General features: G+C 34.6%; 2 protein-coding genes and 1 long non-coding RNA gene across 4 annotated transcripts; all 3 read left to right on the top strand.

Annotated features, from left to right (window-relative positions):
* Nucleotides 1–3878: 3878 nt before the first annotated feature.
* LOC130811033 (uncharacterized) lies at nt 3879–8464 on the top strand. Its single transcript, XR_009041086.1, has 6 exons — nt 3879–4090; nt 5221–5411; nt 6297–6504; nt 6595–6748; nt 7670–7789; nt 7856–8464. It is a non-coding gene; the product is annotated as an uncharacterized LOC130811033 (long non-coding RNA).
* A 6415-nt stretch (nt 8465–14879) lies between these two features.
* LOC130810878 (uncharacterized) lies at nt 14880–15696 on the top strand. The gene is made up of 2 exons (XM_057677003.1): nt 14880–15014; nt 15145–15696. The coding sequence occupies exons 1-2, from the start codon at nt 14880–14882 to the stop codon at nt 15694–15696; spliced, it is 687 nt and encodes a 228-aa protein (XP_057532986.1).
* A 115-nt stretch (nt 15697–15811) lies between these two features.
* Nucleotides 15812–24872, top strand: LOC130809676 (uncharacterized). Of its 2 annotated transcripts, XM_057675437.1 has the most exons (9): nt 15813–16110; nt 16248–16353; nt 21199–21491; nt 21598–21703; nt 21779–22129; nt 22222–22295; nt 22946–23070; nt 23918–24184; nt 24445–24872. In XM_057675437.1, the coding sequence occupies exons 1-9, from the start codon at nt 16004–16006 to the stop codon at nt 24462–24464; spliced, it is 1449 nt and encodes a 482-aa protein (XP_057531420.1). In that variant the 5' UTR covers nt 15813–16003; the 3' UTR covers nt 24465–24872. The 2 variants fall into 2 exon arrangements, with proteins under 2 accessions (XP_057531418.1, XP_057531420.1); XM_057675435.1 differs by having other exon boundaries at nt 15812–16110; nt 23918–24872.
* The last annotated feature ends 71 nt before the right edge of the window (nt 24873–24943 follow it).

Raw genomic sequence — 24943 nt, 5'->3', positions numbered from 1 at the left:
TTTCTATAATAATAGCAATTATTAATTAATTATGAATAATAATAACTTAAATATGTTTTCCTTCATATTAAAAATTAAGTAAAAAAAAATTGATAAATTAGTTAATAAATTAAAGTTGGTATCTACATGATTAATCAGATCAGTAGTGGGTATTATTGTAGAAAATTAACAAAAGGTTGTATTATTTTCGATAATTTTTCCTATATTTAATTACAGCAGGTGTTGGGAGAAAACGTTTTATGACATCAATAGTAAAATCGGCGTAAATATGCGATAATTTTAAGAGACACGCGTTTTGGTCAGTCCTAAATATTATTAAAAGAGAATTAACAAACGGGCGCTTTATTACATGCGTTAATATATTAGGAGTTGGTATTATAAAAAATTAAAATTGAAATTGGTATTTTAATTTAAGGAAATTTTACATGATAACATTGTGGTTTTGTGAAACGCGAGTGATAATACTTTTAAAAATTTTTTTCCACATGATAGCAATAAGATTTCAATTTTACAAATTCTGTAACAATAACAATTAAATATTTATTAAAATTTATTAAAAAGACTAATTTGCCCTCGATTTAAGTTTTTTATTCTGATGTATTATTAATGAAAAAAAGAAAAGGTATATCAATCCAGGTTTCTCAAATATTTAATTACAATCATTGCAAAATGAATTGAAAGGCATATTGATGTGAACAGGAAAATAATGGATTGTCTAATTATTCGCAGTGTAAATTGAAGGAAAATTTACCAAGAATAATTTCAATTATCACCCGTTGGCCAAAAATAATTCTAACTATCAATTATTTTTTAATAATCCCAACTATCCTTTGAATTTGTTCAAAACAGACCCCCCTCCACAATGACCGGTTGCTGCAGGTTGCTTGGTTAGTTTTTTTACCTATTTTTTTAAGTCAGCTATTCAAAATAATAAAATGTCCTTCATCTTCATTAAACTCCTTCTTCATTCATGCTTCGTCCATTATCAAACGCTAAAACTCTCATGAAAAAACCTAACTCATGCTAGAGCTCTAAAAGCTTCATCCCTTTAAGACTCAATGAATTCATCTTCTTATTCTAAGTTTTCAAACCCTAATCCCAAATTTAGGGGTGTACTTTGTGGTGGAAGCTTGACATGCTACCATGGTCTTCTTGCGCAATTAAGGATTGCAAAACGAGGTAGTAGGCCGTGAAACAAATTATATGGTTGTGCTAATTGGCCTGTAAGTGCTCCAAATTCTGGAAAAAATTTCAATTTTATTTTTTCACTGAAAATAAAGCATATCTGATTTAGTATTTGTATGGCTGTGTTAGGATACCAATTGCAAGTTTTTTATGTGAGAAGATGATGTTGACAGTCAATTAACCAGATCGACAAGCATGAACAATTAGAAGTTGAAATTGGAGCATTAGTTGACAAAATTTAGAAATTAAAGCATAAGAAGAGGACTATGGAAGAGGTTGTTAACTCACTTAAAGTGGAAAATGCAAAGCTCAATGGCATAGTGAAGGCTTTAGGAATTATGCTTTTGTTCTCTTGGTTCATATGTTTTGTGATTGTATTTCTTCTTACTTAGGAATTTCTTAAAATTCATTGTTGAAGAAGTTGTAGTATGTTCAATGAAATTGGAAGCAATTTACTAATTTGCAACTAGTATTAAGAAGTAATGAGTAATTGAAAGCAATGTAATTGGAAGTAATTATGAACAAAAATGTATTGAATTATTTTGAACAAATTACTATTGAATAAATATGAACAAATTTCTGCAGCTCTTACTATTAATGAATATACAGTGAAGGAGGTCAGTGCACATAAGTACAAATCAGTGCACATATTTTTGCACAATTCTCAGCAGCTTCTAATGGGAAGCAATATATGAGCACAACAAAAAGCACAAATCAGATTGTGCATATAAACAGTACCATAGCAGCCCAGAAGGAGGTCAGTGCACATAAGCACAAATCAGTGCACATACAGTGAAGGAGGTCAGTGCACATAAACAGCAGCCCAACAAATCAGTTTCATCAATATAGCACTGATGAAGAAACAGCAGCACTGATCTGTGCATATGAAGCAAAATTGGGCAGCAGCTTCCAGTATGCGATATGCGTATGAACTTGTTCACCTTCAGATGAATTCCTGGCCTTCAATCAGAAATTCTAGGGTTTAAAATGAAGTTTTGGGAAGGTTATTTGACAGTTCATCAATGGCGGAAGGATGAGAGTGTAAACGGGTTCAGTAAAATTGAAAGAGTAATTTCTTATTTTGTTTTGCTGAGTAAAAAAAAAGGTAAAAAAAATAGTCCAAGTAACCTGCAGTAGCCGGTCAGTGTGTGGGGGGGGTCTGTTTTGAGCAAATTCGATGGATAGTTAGGATTATTAAAAAATAATAGATAGTTGAGATTATTTTTGACCAACGGATGATAATTGGAACTATTTTAAACAAATTTTTCTAAATTGAAAGGCAAATTCATTGCAAAAATAATTAATTGTGATCTGCAATTAATTGATTTTTACTAATACAAATCCTTAAATCCTTGAAAATTTGAAAAAAATAAGATTATTTAACAACTTAATTCCAAAAATAAGCTCCGTGAAAACTTATTTTCCAAAATAAGCGTCCGTACATCCAAGCCTAGGTTCGGCAAGAATCGCTGTTAGTAACAGCGAAAGAGAAAAGAAAAAAAAATTTAAAAGCCTAAAGTCGCTGTTACTAACAGCGACTTAAAAAAAAAAATTAAAAGCCCAAAGTCGCTGTTACTAACAACGACTTAAAAAAAATGAAAAAAATAATTTTTTTTTAAAGTCGCTGTTAGTAACAACAACATGTCCCATTTGACATGACCAAGTTTGTGCAGCAGCGTAACCTACATTTTAGACAATACAAAGGGAAATACTAAGATGGGGCCATTTGTACATGCTTGTATCGGCATGAATGAACTTGTCCAATAGATAGAGTTCCAAGATTGTATATGAAGAGAATGAAATGTGTAAACCCTCCTTGAATAATGTAAAAGGATCAAAGAAATCATAACCTTGGTACTAGAAACTTTTCAAAACTTACCACTATTTTCAATAAGCTTGGAAGTATTTAATCTCTTAGACGGCATAGAACTCAATAATCTCTGATAATCTGGAAGCAACGATTGAAAGAACAATAATAAAAAGACATACAAAAAGAAAACTGTTGTCATCTTGAGGACCAAGTAGCCAATTCATCATAATTTTGCATATGTAAGAAAATCATGCTTAGTAACAATTAAATTCTGTAGCTATTTTACAGAATTTGACTATAACATAAAACGACATCATACATAGAAAATATGTGATACCTTTGGAATTGAAGAAGTATTTCGGAGTTCTTCTGTCTTATTAAGTTTCATACCAGTAAAGATTTCATATATCAGACAACCTGAAAGATAAAATGAACAATTTTAGAAATGCAGACACATATAAGCAATAAATTAAAATACAACAAAGAAATGCGTGGTTTATTAGTGTACTAGAACAGTAAACATGTAATAAAAAACCTTAACCACCCAGTAACAGCGACTTTGAGGTGAACTGAAAACTTAAAACGTATTAAGTCGCTGTTACTAACAGCGACCTAAAAAAAAAATATTTTTTTATTTTATTTTATTATTTTTTTTAAGTCGCTGTTAGTAACAGTGACTTTGGGCTTTTAATTTTTTTTTTCTCTTTCGCTGTTACTAACAGCGACTCTTGCCGAACCTAGGCTTGGATGTACGGACGCTTATTTTGAAAAATAAGTTTTCACGGAGCTTATTTTTGAAATTAAGTTGTTAAATAATCTTATTTTTTTTCAAATTTTCTAAATCCTTTAAACTATAAAAAACAAGTAAGGATAGTACTGTTTCAAAATTTGTCACGCCATTCTTCCTTTTGTTATTCCTATTTCTCCATGCTTCTGTCCTTATTCTCACTCTTCTTCTTGCTTCATCTTTCTTTTGATTCTACATTTCAGTGTTTCACCTTTTCCTCCCTCTTCCTCTTATCTTGTGACATTCATTCGCTGATGGCGAAAGAATTAGTGCCGGTGATGCTGATGAAGACGAAGACGAAGACGAAGGTGTTTTTTTTTTTTTTCATGATTTCTTAGTTTTTCTTTTGTCATTTTAGGGTTTGATTATGGTTGTTTTAGGTGGAAAATTAGGGTTTATCTTTTCTAGGGTTTATACGACGAGAGTTGGTATTTACCTGTAAATTTTGCTTAATAGATCTGAATTGTTTAGTAGAAATGGGGGTTCACTACATTAGGAAAGTTAGTGATAGAAAGGTTTCACCTTATTTGGTTTCTAAACTCATCATTCTTGCCTCTCTTTCATCCATTACCAAGTTACCATTTTGTTCTTCTCTATACCAAGTATTAATTCTAATCCTTTATGGGTTTTTTTTGGTTTTGTTTTTTGTTTCTGGGTTTTAAGGAATGGAATTTTGGGTTATATATGTTACAAATTACTGAATATTTTTGTTGTGCTTCTGTTGATTGAAGTCTGGTTTGGAGTTTTGTTGCTTGGTAGTTTTTTTTGGGTGTTTTGAGGAACTGTTTTTGGATCTTTATGCCAAACCTGTTTTTGAATTGCTTAATAAAATGCCCAATGCTCATTAATTAATAATTCATCAACTGTGTTGCACAATCATGAAGATCAGTTCCACAAACTATGGTTACTCCTGTACCTTTTATGCATTTTCTTATGTTGTTCACAAAATTGGGTTTGCCAAGATTTTGGTTAATTTTAATGGGTATGTTTAAGATTTATTATTTGAGTCATTATAGGGTATTATAAAGTATATGTGTTTTTTTGTTTATAGTTAATTTGGTCTGTCTTTCTTTTAGGATTTTTGTTATACAAAATATGAGAATCTTGTGATTGTTTAGTGTAGGTGCATATCTTATAGTTTCTGTTGACTAGTATTCGTTGATAGCTTGGGATATATAATACACTGTGAATTTTGTGAATATTATATTCAAGTGTATAGTAAAGTTGGTGTTTATGACTTGTTTTTGTTGAGAGCTTTGTATGTGCAGGCATTTGGGACTTTGGCTTGTGTGCTTTCAATTGACTTGATTGAGTTTCGAAGTCAACAAGTGTGGCTTGATTGTTATTGTGAAATTCTTATCATGGACCATTTTTGGGCTTTGTTTTATATTTAAGTTTGAGGGATTCATAGCTTAAAGAAAGAAAAATGTTTTTGCAGGAAATGAAATGGTTCCCCGATCTGGTTCTGGTTGAGAAATGAATTCTGATTCAGATGAGTCTGATCTGGATATTGAGAGGAAATCAAAAGCCATTGATGCAGAACAAGCTAGGCAAGAAAAGGAAGCAAGGGAGGAGTTGCAACTTAATATACTGGAAGAATTAGATGAATTTAGGCTGCCAACCAAGGAGGTAAGCTTTTTTCGTTTAGTTCTATGTCTCACAAAGGGTAGCCCGGTGTGCAAATCATCCCGTTGAGAAAGGAGTTAAGAGAAGGGCCTCACAAGTTTTACAAATTTAATTAAAGAAATTTACCTTCTGGTGTTTCTGAAATCTGAATCACTTACTAACTATTAATTACATCAAATTTACAATTTACTTCCTTTTGTGATGTTTTAGTTTTAAATTAGCTTCTCCTTTGGCCAGTGATAATAACTTGCCATAAATAAAGGAAATTCTCATATCAAAATTTTCATTGAGAGGAACAATTATTTTATAGCTTTGGTACAATTGTTTTAGACTTAATTAGTGGAAAGCACATACCTTCAAATCATATAACTGTAAGTGATGATATATGCACCAATTGTGTACTTTAATCAAAATATTAGTTTGAATTGTGCTTTATAAAGCCTTTTTCAAAAAAAAATTCGCAAAGGTCTTACATCACTAATTTTATGTTAAGTGTATCAGTATGTTGCTCTTCCTTGCATTTAACATTTATTTGTTAGTGTCGACTTTGAAATAACTGCACAAAGAGAAGACATTAAAAGAACCACCTTTGTTTTTGAGTGTCTTGTAATCATTGCAGCATAGACTAAACTCTTGGTGTTATTAGGTCTAAAGTTTAGGTTATTTGTGTACTTTAGAAGACATTAAAAGAGCCACCTATTTTTTGCGTGGGGTTTCGAGGCTTATCACAATTAACTTATTCTCAGTTACTTGATCTTGGGTGCTTAGTTTGTTTTGCATTCAGCACTTTCTTGGGTGATTTTATTAAATCCAAAGCTCAGGCGCTTTTTGTGTTTTTATTAGGCACTTTCCTGCTGCATTTGATTTCTTGTTGGTTGTGTTGTGCAGTTGTTGTGCTCTTTCATTTGCTGCTGGTCTGCATCTGCTGTATGGGCTGCTTACTGTGTGATCGTGTGTTTTCTGCAAATTTGTGCCTCCTACTCCCTTCTTCCTGCCTGCTACTTTTCAGATATGGTGTCTTCTCAATCCATTCAGTATTTGGCTCTTATTCGAGCTCTTGATTCACACTCACTGACATCCCAAATTAACTAGAGAAGTAAATCCCTAATTTTTTTTCACTTGCAACTGTTGATTACACACTGATGTTTTCACTGGTTGTTTATTCAAAACCACGCATTGTGTTTAGGTATCTGCTTGTAAATAAGTGTGAAGCTGTATCGTCCGCCCTCTAAGGCAGAGTACAGTTAAGGTCAAATTTGAAGATTTTGGTATTGTTTTAGAGCCTAAGCAGGAAATTGTTCGAGGGAGAAGCTTGATTCATCATCATTTCTTAATTAACGGTAACTTTTTTTAATTTTTTCTTTGTTTGCATTGTTCGTTTGTTGATAATTAGCACTATTTTTAGAAATATGTTTGCTGTTTACATAATTAAAGCAATAATGTAACTCATTTTTGGATGAACTTTGAAGTTTTGCTTATTGTAGTTCAACAGTTGATTAGTGCATTCAACCAAGGCAAATACCCTATGGCCCATAATAGTATAGGGTTAACCGAATATTTTCTATTCTTTTGTGTTATATGTTACGCGATTGTTTTTAATCAAATGAACGGACATGATCTAGGTCAAGCCTAGGATTTGTCAAATAAGACTGAAAGTCAAATGGGACTTGGGTTTGGGGGTCGGATATTTGCAAGTTGCAACCAAGGTTTGGGGGTCGGATATTTGCAAGTTGCAATCAAGGTTTGGGGTTTAGGTATATGGAAACTGGGTTTGGAGGTCGAATATATGCAACCCTATCGACATAATAGTTGATTGTCAAATGAGATTGATATTGTTGTCTTGTTGAAGAAAGTTGTTATGTTAGTTAAAACAATATTTATTTATTTTTATTAGTTTTCCTAATACTTCATGATTAATGATATAATACTAATTAATAACTTTAGTGATGGGAAGATAAGATACTAAAATTGCAGCAACAACTATTAAAGGATTGTTCTAATAAATTCCTTGCTACCTACTAATTATTAATTAATTTTCTTGTTTAATGGAAGAATTGTTGATTATTTGAGACGTTTGTATTAAGAAATTGGAAGCATTATTGTTGCAACAATGCTTACTTGATTTCATGACTCTGGGTGGATGTCACTCAGTTTAGTTGGTAAAGTATTTGGGGGCCGTATTTGTGATGTAGGATCAAGTGGAGTGGGTATTTACATTATCTCGATGTTATTTATTCCCGTAACGACACTATATTTTTCAGGTTAGCTCTAACATTCGATGCTGTAGATAGCACAAGTTCTATCAATCTCACACCCTTCAATGACCATGTGGCAAAGTTGTTTGGAAAAAAATTGATGCTTTATATGCTCCTACAACTTATGTAAGTAATATAAGCATACACTTTGTTTAATAATAATGTTAAATATTAACATGTTTTAACATACAGGAGGAGATTACTTCGAAATAGCGTACTCATTCAAAGATAAACCAATATGCATTGAAGTAGGGCTGACAATTGCGCTATCATAAAACGGAGTCCAAAAGTGGGTGATAAAATCGCTTATAGTCGAGCTGCTTGCTTCTCAAGATATGCAGCCACAAATAGGACAACTCCAATCCAACATTTCGTCGAAGGACATAAATTGAAATGGTACATGTGCGCTCACTTCTCCACTGCCTCCAAAGTCAGAGAATTCGCAAGTGTTTTTGACCCCTTCTTTTGCTATCGATCAAGTTGCCTTCCTGCCGTCTATTTCTGTTCCATCATTGAATACGTCATTGTCTTTAGCAAGTCAGCCAGCATCAAGTGCAGTAGAGTGTGAGCTGCAAGTTTGTCGTTGTTTAGATTTTGGTCAGATGGCGTGTAGTTCTAATCTAAATGACCCACCTGCTGACGTTCTACCCTAATTGTTTTTGGGCTTTTTATGTTATGCACAACAACTTTTGAACACTCTTCATGATGTGCATTGAAATTTTTGTAGTCTTATCATGGATGCTTAAAACTTGTTTACATGGGCTGCTTTTTGGAAATATTAAATTAAAGTTGCAGCTGTTAGTCTTGTTGACCATGTTCCAATCGTATTAGTCTAACAATCTATGCTATGCTTCTTATGCCTTTTGCTTGTACGACTTCTATAAATTTATCCCTTTGAATGAATGATGTCGAGAAATTCGTGCTTTGATTAACCTCATATTTCCACAAATTTGCAATGTTTGTAGCATAGGTTCTTGTTCACGCCTTGATTTTCCAAGAGTTTAAGGCATGCTGTTATGAAATCTGATAGTATTGTAAAATGCAGTATTCAAGTTCCCAACTGGAGCTCATACAATAGCCAAAATATCCAAATCAAGCTTTGATTCATGTGGCATCGGCAACACCAATGGCGACTCCAAAACAACCTCCTCACTGTCACTGGTGCATCATCTGCACCCTCCACCACACCCACCTTAACTGGTGGTGCAGTCACCACCACTACCACCGGCTCAACCACCCTATTTGGTGGATCTGCACCTTCTGAATACCCAGCCGCGGAAGTTACATCAACTACTACAACTACAAGTCTACAACCCCAACGCTTGATGGAAACTTTGCTGTCTCCACTAATGTTGGGTTGTTGAGCTTGGTCTCATACTCAATTGTTATTGCGGCTTTAATGGTTTAAAAATCATTTTGATAGCATTGATGCGGCATTGAATCTTTTCTTAACCTCTTTATATTTGCCTTTGGATTTTCATTTGATAATTCACTTTGATTCATTTAGTTTCCGGTTCTTTTTTCCGGGGGTATCTCAAGTGACTCGAAAATTTTTTAGTACTTAAGTATATACATATGTGGTTTTGTTGTTCAATCTAGGTTTGGACATATCAGTGTGGCCATAGGATTTGATGTACATCCTCTTAAGGGTAAAGCTATGATAAGTTGAGCATACGGGGTGGAGGTGGTTATGGCGGCCCGAGCTGGTGGGTTGCTGGTGTGTGAGGTTGGGGTGGGGTAGTTGTGTGGTTAAGAAAAGTGGTATAAACTTGTAAGTAGAAATTGATCATTTTTAATGTTAAAAATGATCACTTTTAGGTTAAAATTAAAGTTCTTTTTGGAAAATTTACCTTGAATAATCCAACCTATTCACGATTTTCCTACAATAATTTCAACTTTCGATTAACTATGAATGATCTGATCTATTGTTTCATTTAACCCGGAAGCTTGTTGAATCACCTACTACCGGTTTATATTAGATATTATTCAATTTCTTTTTTTCTTACCTTTTTACTTAAATTATTGTTTAACATTTACTTCAACCACCAACACCTTTTAATTGATTGATCTATTAAAAGTTTATTTTAAGTTGAAATTGATACCTTTAATGTTAAAATTGAAACCTTTAATGTTAAAATTAAGTTTTGGTCGTATGTGTATATTAGACTTGTTAGAATTTCGTAGTTTTTGTGTAATAAAATGGGTTATGTAGATTTGTAGACTTCCACACTTTCACGTTATATTTGTTTAGGATCTTGGTATAGCTGTTGGAATTGAGACTAGTTGTCATTGATGACGATTCTACAGGATATTGTTTTGAAATAATCTTCATTTTTGGTATATAAACTTGTGACAACTTCTCTTACTTAGTCTATAAGTAAGTTGGGTTGTTATATCATCCCAAACCTAATCCACAATCATCCCTGCTTATAATTCACATTAACTTCATTATACATTTGTTTTATAACTTATGATTTCTGAATATTTTCCACCAACTTTATTACGTTTGTATTTAATAAAATAAAAATAAAAAATATCATCATTCCCCATTCTTAATTTTCTCAAATATGTTTTTATGTGCAACAAATTTTACCAACATTATCTTAATGATGTAGTTTGATGAAATTTGAGAATCAAATTCAAGACCTTCATACTTGCTATAACTAAAATAAGATTAATAACTAATACTCACGAGTCAAATGAAAGAAACTTCAAGGTTGGAAAGAGTAGCGCCTTGGATATTAAAGAAATTCTCAATCACGACAAATATTTAGGTCTTCTGACAGTTTTCTTTAGGTCGAAGAAGTTCTCTTTTGAGGGTCTAAGGGATCGTATATGGAAGATACTTCAAGGTTGGAAAGAGAAGCTTCTTTCTAAGGCAAGTAAGGAGGTGCTTATTAAAGTTGTGGCTCATTCTATTTCAACCTATGGTATGAGTTGCTTCAAGCTTCCTAATTCTTTTTACAAAGAAGTTGAGAGTATTATTTGTAATTTCCGATTAGGTACTTCGAATTCTGAGTGTGGTATTCCTTGTAAGGCTTGGAAGAAGGTTTGTCGTCTGAAGTGTGAGGGTGGTTTAGGTTTTTGGGATCTTAAGATGTTTAATGATGCTTTGCTTACGAAAAAATTTTGGAGGTTTCATTGTTATCCTAATTCCCTTTCGGAAAAGTCCTTAAAAGCTAAATATTTTCCTTTAGATTCTATTTGGAGGACCAAGGTAGGCTATAACCCAAGCTTTGCTTGGAGAAGTATTTGGAGCGTCACACATATTTTGGAAGCTGGTTCTCGATGTAGTATTGGTAATGGTAGGAATATTAGGTTTTGGAAAGATGCTTGAATTGTTAGGCCCGGAACTGGAAGCCTTATAACCCCTTGGAAAGGGCTTGGAGAAGAGGCTACAGTTGACATTTTTATCGACTCGGCCTCAAGAACTTTGGTGTAAGGACGTTCTTCAAGAGATCTTATTAGCTATTGACGTCAACAAGGTGCTTAATACCCTAATCAATATTTCTCACAACTGTGATAAACTTATGTGGGCTGCTGGTTCGAACGGTATATTCTGGGTTTGGGATGCGTATTGGATTGCTCGATCTAATTGTGATCTTGCTTCTAGTTCGATTGGTTTTGATCCGATTTGAAAAGCTATTTGGAAGCTTTGTATCCCTCCTAAAGTTAACATTTTCTTATAGAGAGCCATGTGGGATATTCGTCCTCCTCCTCCTCATCATCATCATCATACCCAGTGTATCCCGCTCATAGAAAACTATGGTCAGGGTCTGGGAAGGGAAGAAAGACGGCAGCTCATATCCATAGAGGAGAGTGCGGTCAAAGAGTCCCTTGACTCGAGAAAGGTCTTCAAAGAGAGAGAAACCTGCAACATACAAATAAAATAAATAGAATACGTGCATATAACTAAAAATAAATATCGAAGTAAAGAAGGAGGTAAAGAACGATAATTAAAGACAATGAACAATAACAAACGATGGGTAAAAGGGACGTGTTTAGTAATCTATGACGTGGATAAGGTGCCGCCAACTGCCCCTATCCCTGGTCAGGTCCTTGAAGAGGTGAAGCTCATGCAGGTCACTTTTAATCTGTTCCTCCCACGTTCTCCTAGGTTTTCCTGGACTTCTCTTACCCTCCACTATGATGCATTCGATCCTTCTTACTGGTGCGTCATGGGTCTTTCTTTGCACATGCCCGAACCATCCCAACCTATTCTCCCGCATCTTTGCGGAGAGAGGTGCAAACCCTAATGTAACATCTCGGAATAACTCGGGTCGTACGAAAAGAGAAGATGACCTTTAAAAACGAGACAACTATAATGCGAGTCAAACCGGGATGTTAAAAAACAGTTTAAAACGGGTTTGAAGTTAAGGAAAACGTGCGGATCGAGTTCTATTTGTGTTATTATGAACTACTAGATATAAGAAATTCTTAGCAGCGGACAAAAACGAAAAGTTAAATCTACTTATTACAACTTGAGAACGATGTTCGCCTCATAAAACCAAATGTTCTTTAAACTTAAATTTGAAGTTCTTATCGAGACTTCTCTATCCTAATAATTTATTTCTTCAAGGGTCAATCCTCACTCCCCAGACCTGCAACTTAACTTACTGCTAGTCATTGCCCAGATAGGAAACAACATCATCGCAGGGTCGTTAAGACCAAAAGTACACGTCAGCAATCGTCGCATACCAAATAAATAATAACACAAGAGTAAGTTTTAATTTAATAGCTGACAATTCACAGAACCGTACGCTTCGATCATGCTAATTAAGAATAATTATTTTCATGTAAAGATTAGTCAGCCATACTGCTGTAATATCCAGCCATACTGCCGGTACACTCCAATCTCCATAAGTGAGACAATACATTAGGGGGAGCTAACCCCTCAGCAAGTCTCTACCATAGACACTCGCCTTACTTCGGTGCCTATGGTTAAGTATGCATACCCCCGCGGTGGCTCATAATTCATTTCCACCAACTGACGTCATACTACGTCCACTTTAAGGTTAGTGAGGTCATACTACCTCTGCTTATCAAAACAATGTATAAAAATTATTTTCTCGAAGGATAACATTATTCGTACTATATATCCATGATTTACTTTTGTATACCATTACTATATGATACATCGGACTAATGCGAACCACGCTGCGTGTACATACCTTAAGCAAGATAACCAATCTCACAAGCGTCTTAATCAATTCCCGGTCACGAATCGACTTCCTACAAGGTTCAATCGTATTCGGAAAATAAGCACATACACATTTTCCTTAAATCATCCATAACACACACATATAATTACATCCATACCTAGAATACTACACACAACATGAACATCCATCACATACTATAACATGGTAAATACACAAAACAGGACAACCTATACAATCTGTCCAGAAACTCAACTTAAAACTGTCAAACTGAAAATTCGACTTCACCGTTGCGTCCGGAAGGCGTCAAAACCCCCGGGTACGAATTTCCATAATATATAACATAGTATAAGTATTATAAACCTAATTTCAAAGCCAAAAATGTTCCAAAAACACATTTTTTTGCACCATTTTCAAAACCTACGGGATTTTGTCATTCCATTTTTTTTATCACAAAAATATAAATTTCAATGCTTTATTTCCTATTAAATCTAAACAACAAAATTTACATAATTTTCATGATTATCTACATGTATATTTCCTCAATATAATTCTTTTTACACAATTGTATGCACACATACACATCACATATTTACATGTATATTTTTTTTTTCTACCAACATTATAAATTCCTTCTATTAATCAAAAATAAATAAATTTCTAACACCACATACATTTTTTTCTATGAGCATCCATTTTATATATATATATATATATATATATATATATATATATATATATATATATATATATATATATATATATATATATATATATATATATATATATTTTCAATCATCCATCAAACAAATTCTCACACATATGTAAACATATCTAAAACCCTAAAAACCATACATTAATCTAGATAGAAAAATACATCATACTTTCACACATGAATTTTTAAATCATGAACAAATCATAAACTATTAAATAACACACATATAAATCATAGAAATTTAAATTAAAACTTAAAAATAAAAACTAGATTAAGAATTACTCACAATTGCACAAGAACAAAACACCAAAATTGATGAACCAAGGTGATTTAGGCGTGAGGAATAGAGTGTTTTGGGAGTGTTTTCTTACTTGCAAATGGTTTGAAATTAAAAGATGTAAGTTAATTAGGAGATTAAGGAAATAAAGGAATTAAGGAAATTAAAGCAATAATTATGGAAGGCAATTATTCTTAATCTTTCAATATTCTTAAAGAGGTTACAAATCCCCCAACTTCCCCATATGGCCGGCCAAATTGATTCAAATCCCTCTTTTTTTTTTTTTTTTTGAAATTAAAGATAGATTAGGAAAAGGTTTGGGCTTAAAATGGTTTTAATTGCCTTAAAAGTTGAAATCTCATGATCTAACCCACTAACAAAATAAATAATAAAAAGAAAATATATTCTTCTAAAAAGAATAATAATAATAATATTACTAGCAAATCATTTAATATATCGGACAATATCGGGGTGTTACACCTAACTTCTCCCTGAACTCCTGATTTTCTTATCCTATCCATCATAGTATTATCACACATCTACCTTAGTATACGCATATCTGTTACCTCCATCCTCTATTCGAAAACCTTCTTACGAGCCAACATTTTGTCCCATACAACAACGCCGGTCTAATTGCAACACGTTCAAACTTACTTTTTAATCTCTTCGGGAAATTTTTATACAAAGCACGCCGGTTGCTGCTCGCCACTTAAGCCAACCAGCTTATATACGATTAGTAACGTCTCCATCGATCTCACTATTACTCTAAATCATCGATCCTAAATATTTGAACTTGGACATACATGCAACAACTTCTCCCCCTATGGTCAACCCCTATCGATTCTGTCCCATTGAAATTGTATCTCAAGTATTTTGTCTTAGTAGGCCTTATGCGCAACCCCTTACCCTCCAAGGCTTCCCTCCACTCTTCCAATTTACTATTAGCCTCCTCCTTGGTTTCTGCGATCAAAACTATATCACCAGCGAAAAGTATGCACCATGGTACAGTCTCCCAGATGGATTTAGAAATTTTCTCCATAATGACCGTAAAAATGAAAGGACTTAATGCTGATCCCTGATGCAGTCCCACATGGAGCTAATTTCAGTAATAAAGGTATCTCGGGAGTGGGGAATTGTATTCGTTGTGGCTTTAAAGAGGACGATTTGCATGTTCTTAAGAATTGCTCTTGGGCTCAGAAGGTTTGGAAGCTTCTTCCTAATGTTCCTATGAATATTGACATTTCATGTTATTCAAAGAATTGCTATTATGCTGGGTTATAAGCATTCCAAGGATGTAGAGCTGTTTGCTATGTGTGTTTGGTAAATTTAGGGGGCTCGTAATGATCTTTGCTTTGAGAAAATCATGGTCGCTCCCAAGGTGTGCTTATTTAGAGCTCATGATGTCCTGATGGAGTATGCGCGTGCCAACTACTGTGAGGTTCGAAAAAGTAAACGTGATCGTGTGAAATGGGTGCCTCATGACAACGAGGTCATTAAGATTAATGTTGGTGCTGCTGTGAATCTCGAAAAGAATCGTGTTGGGCTGGGGTTGGTTGCTAGGATTGCGGATAGTAGTGTTCTCATGGCAGCCTCTAAATCCTCTTGGGCGTATAGTGGGATGGAGCATGCTGAGATCGATGCTTTTTTGTGGGCGGTTCAATTTGCTAAGGTCCACGGGTGGAAGCAAAGTTTGTTTGAAGGGGATGCCAAGGTGATTGTTGAGGCTTTGCAAGGAAGTTATGTCGCGATGTTCATAATCAAGTGCTGGGAGAAAATATCTAGACTCTTTCTCGAGCTTTCTCGCAATCTTCATTCGGGTTTTGCTTTAGGGAAGCTAATGGTTGCTTATCGATTAGCTCGTTGGGGTTCAACTAGTTTGTAATGATGTTTGGTCTATAGGAGGTCCAGATTGGATCTCGGATCTTATTCTCATTGATTCTTCGACTTAGTTTAACATTCCCTGTTATCCTTAAAAAAAAAAATCAAATGGAAATAAGAGTGAGAAAAAAAAAAAAAAGAACGGGGCGGTAGCCGGTAAAAACCAACCTCCACGCGACTTTCTTTCTCCATTTCCCTGAATTCTGCTGAGTTCTGACGTCATATTCTACAATCAAAACTCAAGAGCGAAGAAACCACACTCTCGCTCGCTCAACGCACTACCATACTGAACACTGAAACAAGCTTCAAAAATGGCGGATGAAGCGCTCGATAATGACAACTCACAAGATATCGAATCCAAAATCAAGTCTGCCATCCTCTCTCGTTCCTCTTACTTTCAGGACCCGAACCAAGCCAAGTACAAACTCAATCTTTCTCTGCCCATCAATTTTATTTTTTTTTGTGCAATTTTTTAGATTTAACTCTTCTTCCTCGTTATGTTTATTATTTTCGAGTTCTGATACTCAATTATTTTATCTGAATGATTATTTGCAGTTCGTTGACGTTTGAGAATGTGCGGAGGGTACTGGAGAAGGATTTAGGGTTAGAAACTCACGATTTGGATACTCACAAACGATTCATTAAGCAGTGCGTTAAAACGGTATTGTTTAATCTCCCTTTTGTTAATTTTCTGCTTTTTGATTTATTATTTGTCGTTATTGTTGAGCATTTAGTTTGATTGTTAAGTTAATTGAAGCAAAAACTTGTTTAGTTTTGAATGTATACCGAAACTTTGAGTGATAGATTGTTAGTTGAGATGATTTTTGAAGAAGTAATTCATGCGCGTAGTAATATAGGAGCTGCAGGGTTTTTTGGTGTACTGTTTATTGCTGAGTTGTCGTATCCAACTTAGTTCTTGGTGTTGCTAGCCGCTAGGTTGAGTATTTTGATTTGTTTTGTTGTGAATATTGGACACAATGGAAGAAAAGAAGATGAAAACAACTAGGGAAAAACGAGCACAACAAGCACACACAAGAAACTTTGCAAGAAAACACAATCAGATTACACAACCAATTTAATGGTACCTTAAGGTACCTCCCTTACAAAAGATATATGTATTTCTTAATTGAATTCAACAATTGCAAGTAAGAAATCTGTGTCAAAAGCTCACTCTCTAGGGTTTAGATGTACTCCTGTGGAGTCACTCACACAAGAAGAGGAGGAAGCACCCTCTAGCAGCTCAATAACTCCTATTAGCTTTCTTGCACACTTTTTTCTACTTCTTGTACTTATCTCTAAAGTTCTCTTCATAGACTTTAAAAGGTCTTACAAGCAATCCAAGAATCACCAAAATGGAAACCACACGTGACATCATCTAACTCGAGATCTAACCAATGTTGCTGGAAACAACCGCACCCTTGCTCTTTCGAGCAAGGCACCTTGCAGTAAATGCTCGGACCTGGTGCTCGTTCGAACAACTCCTCCTTGGTGTTCCAATTGGTTCTTTGTAGTGTTCTTCTCATGGCACTTCATGCCCTTTTCTTTTCCCTTACTTTCTTCATCAGGAAAGCTAAGGATAAGCACACTAAGTGATCACGATCACCATCAAGAGTGGGTGATTTGGTACCTGTAACATGTTTGCTTCTTGTTTGTATTTCTTTGACTATACTTAGGGTTTTAATGAGTATCCATTTTTAACATTTTGAAGTTAACATCTTAGTATGCTGCGAGAAGAAGATGGTTCAATTATTTATGACCATGCCAACACCATTTGTATTTTACTTTTTGATTGAGTGCCATGGTCAAGATTTAGTGGTACTCGACAAGTGGTAATGTTGATAGGAGATAGAGTTTATAGTTAAATACAAAAGCTGGTCATTGTAGGTGGGTCCTAGATGTGTGAATTGTTTGCTGGTACTAATGTAGCTCAATCAGTCCTTTAATCTTCATTTTAAGAAGGCATTTTCCTATCTATGGATGTTCATGTGTTTGTGGATGTAATGCCTTTTGAGATATTCACATATCTGCCTAATTAACCATTATTACTTAACACTCTTTGACAATGAGCTAGAGAGAATAGTCAGCTACTTTTATGCCCTCCAACCCTTTGGGATTAAGGCCTTATTCCTTTTTATCTCTCTATGCCTTTCCCCTTCTTTTTACGTTTATGTCTTTTGATTGAGCTTTCATTTTCCCTTCCCTTTCTTCCTTGTGATGGATTAACACGGTTGATGTTGTGGGAGTGAGACATGATACCCTGGGGACTTATTGCATCGGTCACACACAAATGTCAATTTGCCACTACTTAGACATTATATGCAATTTTACTATTTCTATGTAGCACTGGACATTATTTCCCTTATTCTATCCCAATTTGGATCTGAGTTATGATTTTTAGGGACAATAGGTACGTGAATGGCTTAGGTATAAGATTGCTCTCAAAACTTCTTGTTTTGTTTGTATTTGTTGTATCAATTATTAGGAAATTTCTTTTATTTTGTGACCATTTTTCTTCTAATAATTGATCTTTCACCATGAAGTACTAATTTGGTTGATTGGGCTTTTAGGAAAATTTACATGGTAGCCGCGTACTATTGGCTTTTTTATGTGGTAGATAATTTTTTATTTACATGGTAATTTTAAACTATGACATAATGTAGTCAGTTGACCTAAGTGTTAGTTGACTGTCAAAATCATAAAATAACGTTTTTGAAATGTGTAAGGTGTTAGGGAGGATAAGGTTGATTGAAGGGTGAAGTGTTTTGAAATGGAGGATAACAATGCTGCTACTGTTGCTGAATTGGAGGGGTTGAAGATGGATATGCCATATTTAATGGATGGAAAGACAACAAAGGAGAGAGAGAGTATGAGATAATGATGTGTGAGCATCTAGTGTTTGGCATAGTTGAATGAGAAGGACAAATTAGAGAAGATGAAACTAAGATAAGAGGGTGAATTAGTGAGTTGGAAAAATAATTGAATGAGATTAAGTGAATTTGTCAATATTTGAAGAATCAAACAAGGAAAGAAAGACTCAAGTGGATTTTGTTTTTTCATATCAGTTTTAAGTTTAATTTTAGTAATATTGTATATGGTAAAGGAGGAGAGTGAGCAATAGATTAGTGAAAACCAACTTAGTAAAACTTAGTCTTGAAGGCATACTCTACTCAGTGATGCACTACACTTCTAGTGTAGTGAAAAGTATGCAAATGTTACTAGGTCGTCGTCCTAAAGCAACGCGCCACATTGCCTCAGTGTGGTGTCAAATTGAGCAAGGGCATGTATCTTATACCAGGACTTCCGGAAACTATGCGCCTCAGGGCGTGAGTTCCAAATAAGTAAGAGCACATAAGGTTTAAGCATAGGAGACCTTAGGTTAAGGTTGGGATCTTGGAACATTGATAGCTTGACTGGTAGGTTTTTATAGTTGGTGGATATCATGGAAATGAGGAAAATTAACATTTTATGTTTACAAGAGATAGCATGAGTTATGATAGTAGGTGAAAGACAAAATATAAATTACGATGCTCGAGACAAGATAGAAAGTAGAACGAAGTTAGTTTTATTATGGATGAATGAACATCTAAAAATGTAGTAGATGTATGCTGAAAGAAGATAGGATTACAATAGACGTGCTTTGGTGCATGTTGTTTACTGATGACGTTTTGGTACATAGGTCCAGGGAAGGGGTAGCCACATGAATAAAAATAAACTTGTTCTTCATGTAGAATTTCCCTATGTTTTATGAACTATGTCACTCTTTGATCTTAACCTGATTTTGTTCACTATCTTAAGCTTAGTTAAAAGTAGAGTATAAAATCCAGACCAAGTCCCTAATCATCTATAAGGGAGATATTTTTGTTGTCAAAAATAAAATAAAAATAATATAAAATGGAGACATTTTCTCCCCAATAGTATGTGCCCAGATATCTCAAACAATTATCGACTATGAGCTGTTAGTGAACACCAAGTCTAGTATTTTTTTAGTCGCACCATTTCTCATTGAATGTGAGAGCTCTTTGGATGAAACGGCGGAACAAAAAATACTAAGTATGCTGCGCTGTCCCATTGAAAGTGCTAGACTAGTCAGAAGCATCTAACGTGGACACAAAGATATATCAAAGATCATACTCAAGTATCCATCTGTTTGAGCTGTCAGATGCATGTGAGCCACATCTATTTCAAAATAATTGGAATATTGAAGTAGCTCTTGGTGTCACTTTAGCATTAATTCAACATAACCTGGAAGCAAGATCAACGTTTTTGTTTGGATGTAAACTATCTCACTTCTTCTGCTCCTAGTGGCTTCATGACAATTCATATGATCTGCTAAGAGTTTTTTAGTGTAGATGTATGTACATCAACTCTCTAATATGAGTACATCAACGGAAGGCTGTTGGTGTTTCAGTCAAAACTGTGTGCAAGTCAAGCAACCACTAGACATATATCCACCATTGTACCAAATAATGATAAAAATAATGTTATCATTCAATCTCTCTCCCCATTTGAATAAAGAAAAAAAATCAAAAGATGAATATAAGGCATGAAAAGAATTTGAGTTGGCTTCTTGTTTATGAGAATGACTCTGTCGCTGGATTTCTTTCTTCAACAGATTAGTGATCATTCAAGCTGGGCCTCTAGTAGTTTCTAACAATATAGAGGACTACCTTGAACATTTATGGGGATTTGAAGGCATAAGAAATTCTAGGGTGGGCATTTGTGAACTGTAAAGTTGTATGGAGAGGAAAAGAACCTAACCTAAGTACCTAACACCTTATTTCTGGTCAAATTTTTCGTTTTGAGAGCCATCGACTGTTAAATGATAGTGTTGCTGAAAATTTGAGTAGTCTTTGTGCTTTTGGCAGTCATTTTCACTTTACTTACGTGTTCTGGTAAAATGAGATTCCACTTCTTTACTTGGCTTCAAATTTGAAACAACTAATTTTTTGCTCGTGAATTGCATTGGTCGCATAATGAAAATACTGAAAGGACTAAATTATTGCTGGGAAAATCTATGCAAAGCCTGTCTGCAATTTGGAGATAAGCAATTTGGTTACTCAATTGGAAGATTTTAAAAATAAATTATTGCTGTTTGTGCACTTTTTTGGGAAACCAGGATATGTTGGCTGCTTTTTGTATTGGATGTTTAGAAATCAAGATTGTTTTTTACGAATACCCAACGTGATGTTTGAGTGATTTTCAGTAACCATATTCCTGGGAAATAGTTCAGTATTTCTTGTTTTTGGGTCAACATTATTGAATTGAACCTTCACTTATTGAGAGATTCAGGATTCGCCATCAAACATCATATTCCACTTCTATCCCTAAAAGAAAGTAGTATAAATAAAGGGTGAGAAAAAATAAAATTGTCATTTGATTGATTCTAGAATTTATCATTTAAGTTTTAGTATCGTGTTTATGTGGGAAACGAATTCCCCATTTTTCATTTCATATTGTTGATGATCAAGTGCTCAAGGATATATCAACTTTTCCTTCTAAATGCTAGTACATAGAATCCTCTACTGCTGGCAGCTTGTCCAAGAGCCAATTTGATGCTGAGGGAAATGTTGTCTCTCCAACTAAAGAACAATCTGTAGATGATAAGAATGAAACAGAGGAGCCAAGCTCTGGTGGTACAGAAACAATGGAAGACTCTCCTGTTATGGGTTTAATGACTGGACAAAAGAAAGAAAAAACCAACAATGGAGCTCAAGACAGTGAAAGTAAACATATACCAAGTGAGACCACAATAAAGAAGGCCATTTGGACTCGAGCATCTTATCTCATAGAGAATTCCGAGTATGTCTTCCTATATTTCAATTTGTATGGTTCTCTATTTTTTTGGGGGGCCAGGGGAGGTTGGAGGTAAGATGGAAGTTGATATTACAGAACTCTGTTTTCTCAGGAGCATTACAAATGCTGGACTGCGTCGGCTCTTGGAGGAAGACCTTGAATTTGAAAAACATACATTGGATCCTTTTAAGAAGTTCATTAGTCAGCAAGTGGAGGAGGTAAGCAACTGTACTAGAGTAATAAATTCACCTTGGGATTTGCCATCATTCATAGGTGCATAACTAACTTTCCAGGTATTAAACTCACCTGAGGTTCCTCAAGCAACTGTGAGTGAGGAGAAGGAAATTCTCGAGAACGATTTTGGTCGAAAAGTGTCTTCCAAAGCAAGTAATGAAGCACTTGTTTCTTCAGGGAATGAGAGTGATGATGTTAAAGAAGAGGAAGTGAAAGTTACAAAAAAAAGTGCTCCAAAAAAGCGACAAAAATCAGTGGCTGTCAAAAAACGTAAAAGAGCTGAAGCAAACATTAAAGGAGCTAAAAGAAAGCAAAGTAAGACCCCAAAATCCTCTGAAGGAAGTGATGAGGAAAAGGGTGATGTTTCTGAGGCTGATAATTCTGATTCACCTGGTGAGAAACCCGTGAAGGTGAGAGCTGTTCTATTTTTGGTCCTCTTGGATGATTAAATATTGAATCATCTATTGTAGGTTTCAAAAATATTTTATCTTAAATTTTGCAGAAAGAGATTCTTAAACCTTCATATGGAAAGCAAGTGGAGCGTCTAAAATCAGTCATCAAATCTTGTGGCATGAGGTATTTAATTCTACTGCACCTTTATCTTTAAACATGTTTTGGTATCAGTGATCAGGGGTAAAGCCAAGATTTTGAATTAGGGGGGCCAAATAGTCGATATACTAGCAAATTATTTACAATCTAAAAACCAATTAAACTATGAAAATTTTTAAAAAATGTTAGATTGAAATGAACTTGATTTATAGCAAAAATTATATTCAACAAATGGAGTTGAAGTTTCCCTATAATTATCCCTATTGAAAAAAAAAACAAAGTGTTTTTGACTATCTATTGCCTAGTAAATCTCCAAAAACAGATAGCAAAAATATAAACCCATACACTAAAAAGGATGAATGTAAAATTATGAAAGATAAAGAGTAATGACATTATTAGATAAATTTATTTGTTTATTAAAAAATAATAGTTTAAATTAGGATTTGTTCCCTTGGCCTTAGGTTACAAATATATTACTCCAATCATTGAGCTATAGTAACATTTGTTATATTTTTGCACTCTTAAAATTATATATCATATATTAGTAAGGGGTCAAAGCTAAAAATACAAAGGATCGCATTTTAGGCAATGGGGGCCGGGCCTCTCTTGGCCCCCCATGTAGCTTCGTCCTTGGTTGTGATGGGTCCAAGCTAATTTCTTTCCTCTATTTTCTGTAGTATTTCCCCTGCTATTTACAAAAAAGTTAAACAGGCGCCTGAAAACAAGCGTGAAGCCTGTTTAATAAAGGAGCTTGAAGAGATGCTTGCGAAGGAGGGATTATCCACTAATCCTTCTGAAAAAGGTGTTTATAGCTGTACTAAACTATGTATTGTAACTTATCAATCGCAACTGTCTTTCTAACTTTCGATGAATATTTTAGTATCATTGGATGGATATTTTGAGATTCTGAATCAAACCAAACTGCATAAATATGGATTGGTCTGTTCTTATAATATGGTTTAGACAGTGCAGTGAGCGAACACCTTCAGTTAAAGTTTTGGTTTAGCTATGTGCTTATTTTGGATTTATTATATATCTTTCGTATTTTTAATTAAACCATTTCTCTTAAAAAGCTTCACATCTTTTGTATAAGTGATGCAATTAAAAAAAGAACGAATGTAGTATATCAGTTTTATTTGCCTTGTTATTAATTCTCTTAAAAACCCTATAGCTGAATTGGTACTACTGCATTTTCTATTGGTTACATATTGAATTTAGGTTTTATCAGTCTTGTTGATACCTTGTTTCTTTTAGAAATCCTTGTGCTGAAATGGCTATACTGTACTTCTTATTGGCTTCTGCATCGTTGCAATTTTTTGTTGGATGAGTTTCAAGTGTTAGGAATATTAACTGCGCCTTATTGCAGCTCCCAAAAGAAAAAAAAACCAAGCTTGTTACAGTGGGTGCGTAATAACCAGCATCGTTCGTACAAAATTCATAATTATGAGCATCAGAATTTTGTAATTTCCTTCATGTATTTGTTACGTGTATGTTGTGTGCCTTGTGGTTGAGGTTGAGGTTCTTCAATTAGTACAAGTGTATGATTTGAATATAGACCTGAAGTCTGCTGTATATCTCTCGAACACTTCTGTCTGAGAAAGTAGAGCATGTGCATTGCTGACAAGTACTTTATATTTTCCATTTTACAGAAATTAAGGATGTAAAGAAAAGAAAAGAAAGAGCAAAAGAACTTGAGGGCATAGATCTGAGCAATATTGTTGCAAGTTCTCGTCGACGGTCCACTGCTAGCTTTATTCCTCCACCGAAGCCAAAAATACCAGATTTGAGTGAAAGTGAGTCAGAAGACAGTGAGAACGATGATGAAGAGGAGGAAGAGGAAGTGGACGAGGAAGTAGAGAATGATGAAGATCAAGGGAACGGTGGCAATGAAAGTCAAAGTGAGGATTCTGATAAAGGTATTATCTTCCACTTGTCACTCTTTCAACCTAACCAACCACGTTACTCATTCACGAATTATCGAATATAATACAACTAGACGCGTCAAACAGTCGGGCAGGTGGGTTTCAGGTTGGGTTGTAAATATATGTTTGATCCTTAATGCTTGTGTTTAGGTTGGCTTTTTGACGCTATGACTCGTCTTTTTCTAGTTACGTAGAATTACTAACATACGGTGTGCTCTTCCATGCTGCAGTTCTGATTTTTTTTTCTTTTGCAGGTAAGAGTGATAGTGATTAATTCTAAACAGGCTTCACCTGAAAAATAAAGGGCTACCACTGATGAATTTGACAGTGAAAAGTTCTATAAGTTGGAGATGTACCTATGTAATTTTTTTAGTATCCTTAGATTTATGATGTTTAGGAAAGTGCGTGTATTTACTATTTAGGTCTTGGATTTGGTTTAGATCCTCAATTATGATTTTACAAGTTGATGACAAATGACAATTGACAATAGGAATGAACTTGCCAGAAAAAAATGACTGGAAGGCCGGTGCATTCTGCAATTTAGAATAGCTTCAATTGTGGTGTGTAACTGATAAATCAATTTTCATTAATGTTTTGCTTACAGATTACACATTTTAGAATATTGCAGTCGGACAAGATGACACTCTGAGCTTCATGTTAAATTTTTTAAACGGTTTTTTTATGTTCAGTTGGTTTCAACTTTCAATTCAATCACTTCATTCAGGTTCAGGCACATTATGAAATACTAATGTA

Source organism: Amaranthus tricolor, chromosome 4 (genome assembly GCF_026212465.1).
Source record: "Amaranthus tricolor cultivar Red isolate AtriRed21 chromosome 4, ASM2621246v1, whole genome shotgun sequence".
Lineage (NCBI taxonomy): Eukaryota > Viridiplantae > Streptophyta > Magnoliopsida > Caryophyllales > Amaranthaceae > Amaranthus > Amaranthus tricolor.
This window is presented reverse-complemented; position numbering and strand designations above follow the sequence as displayed.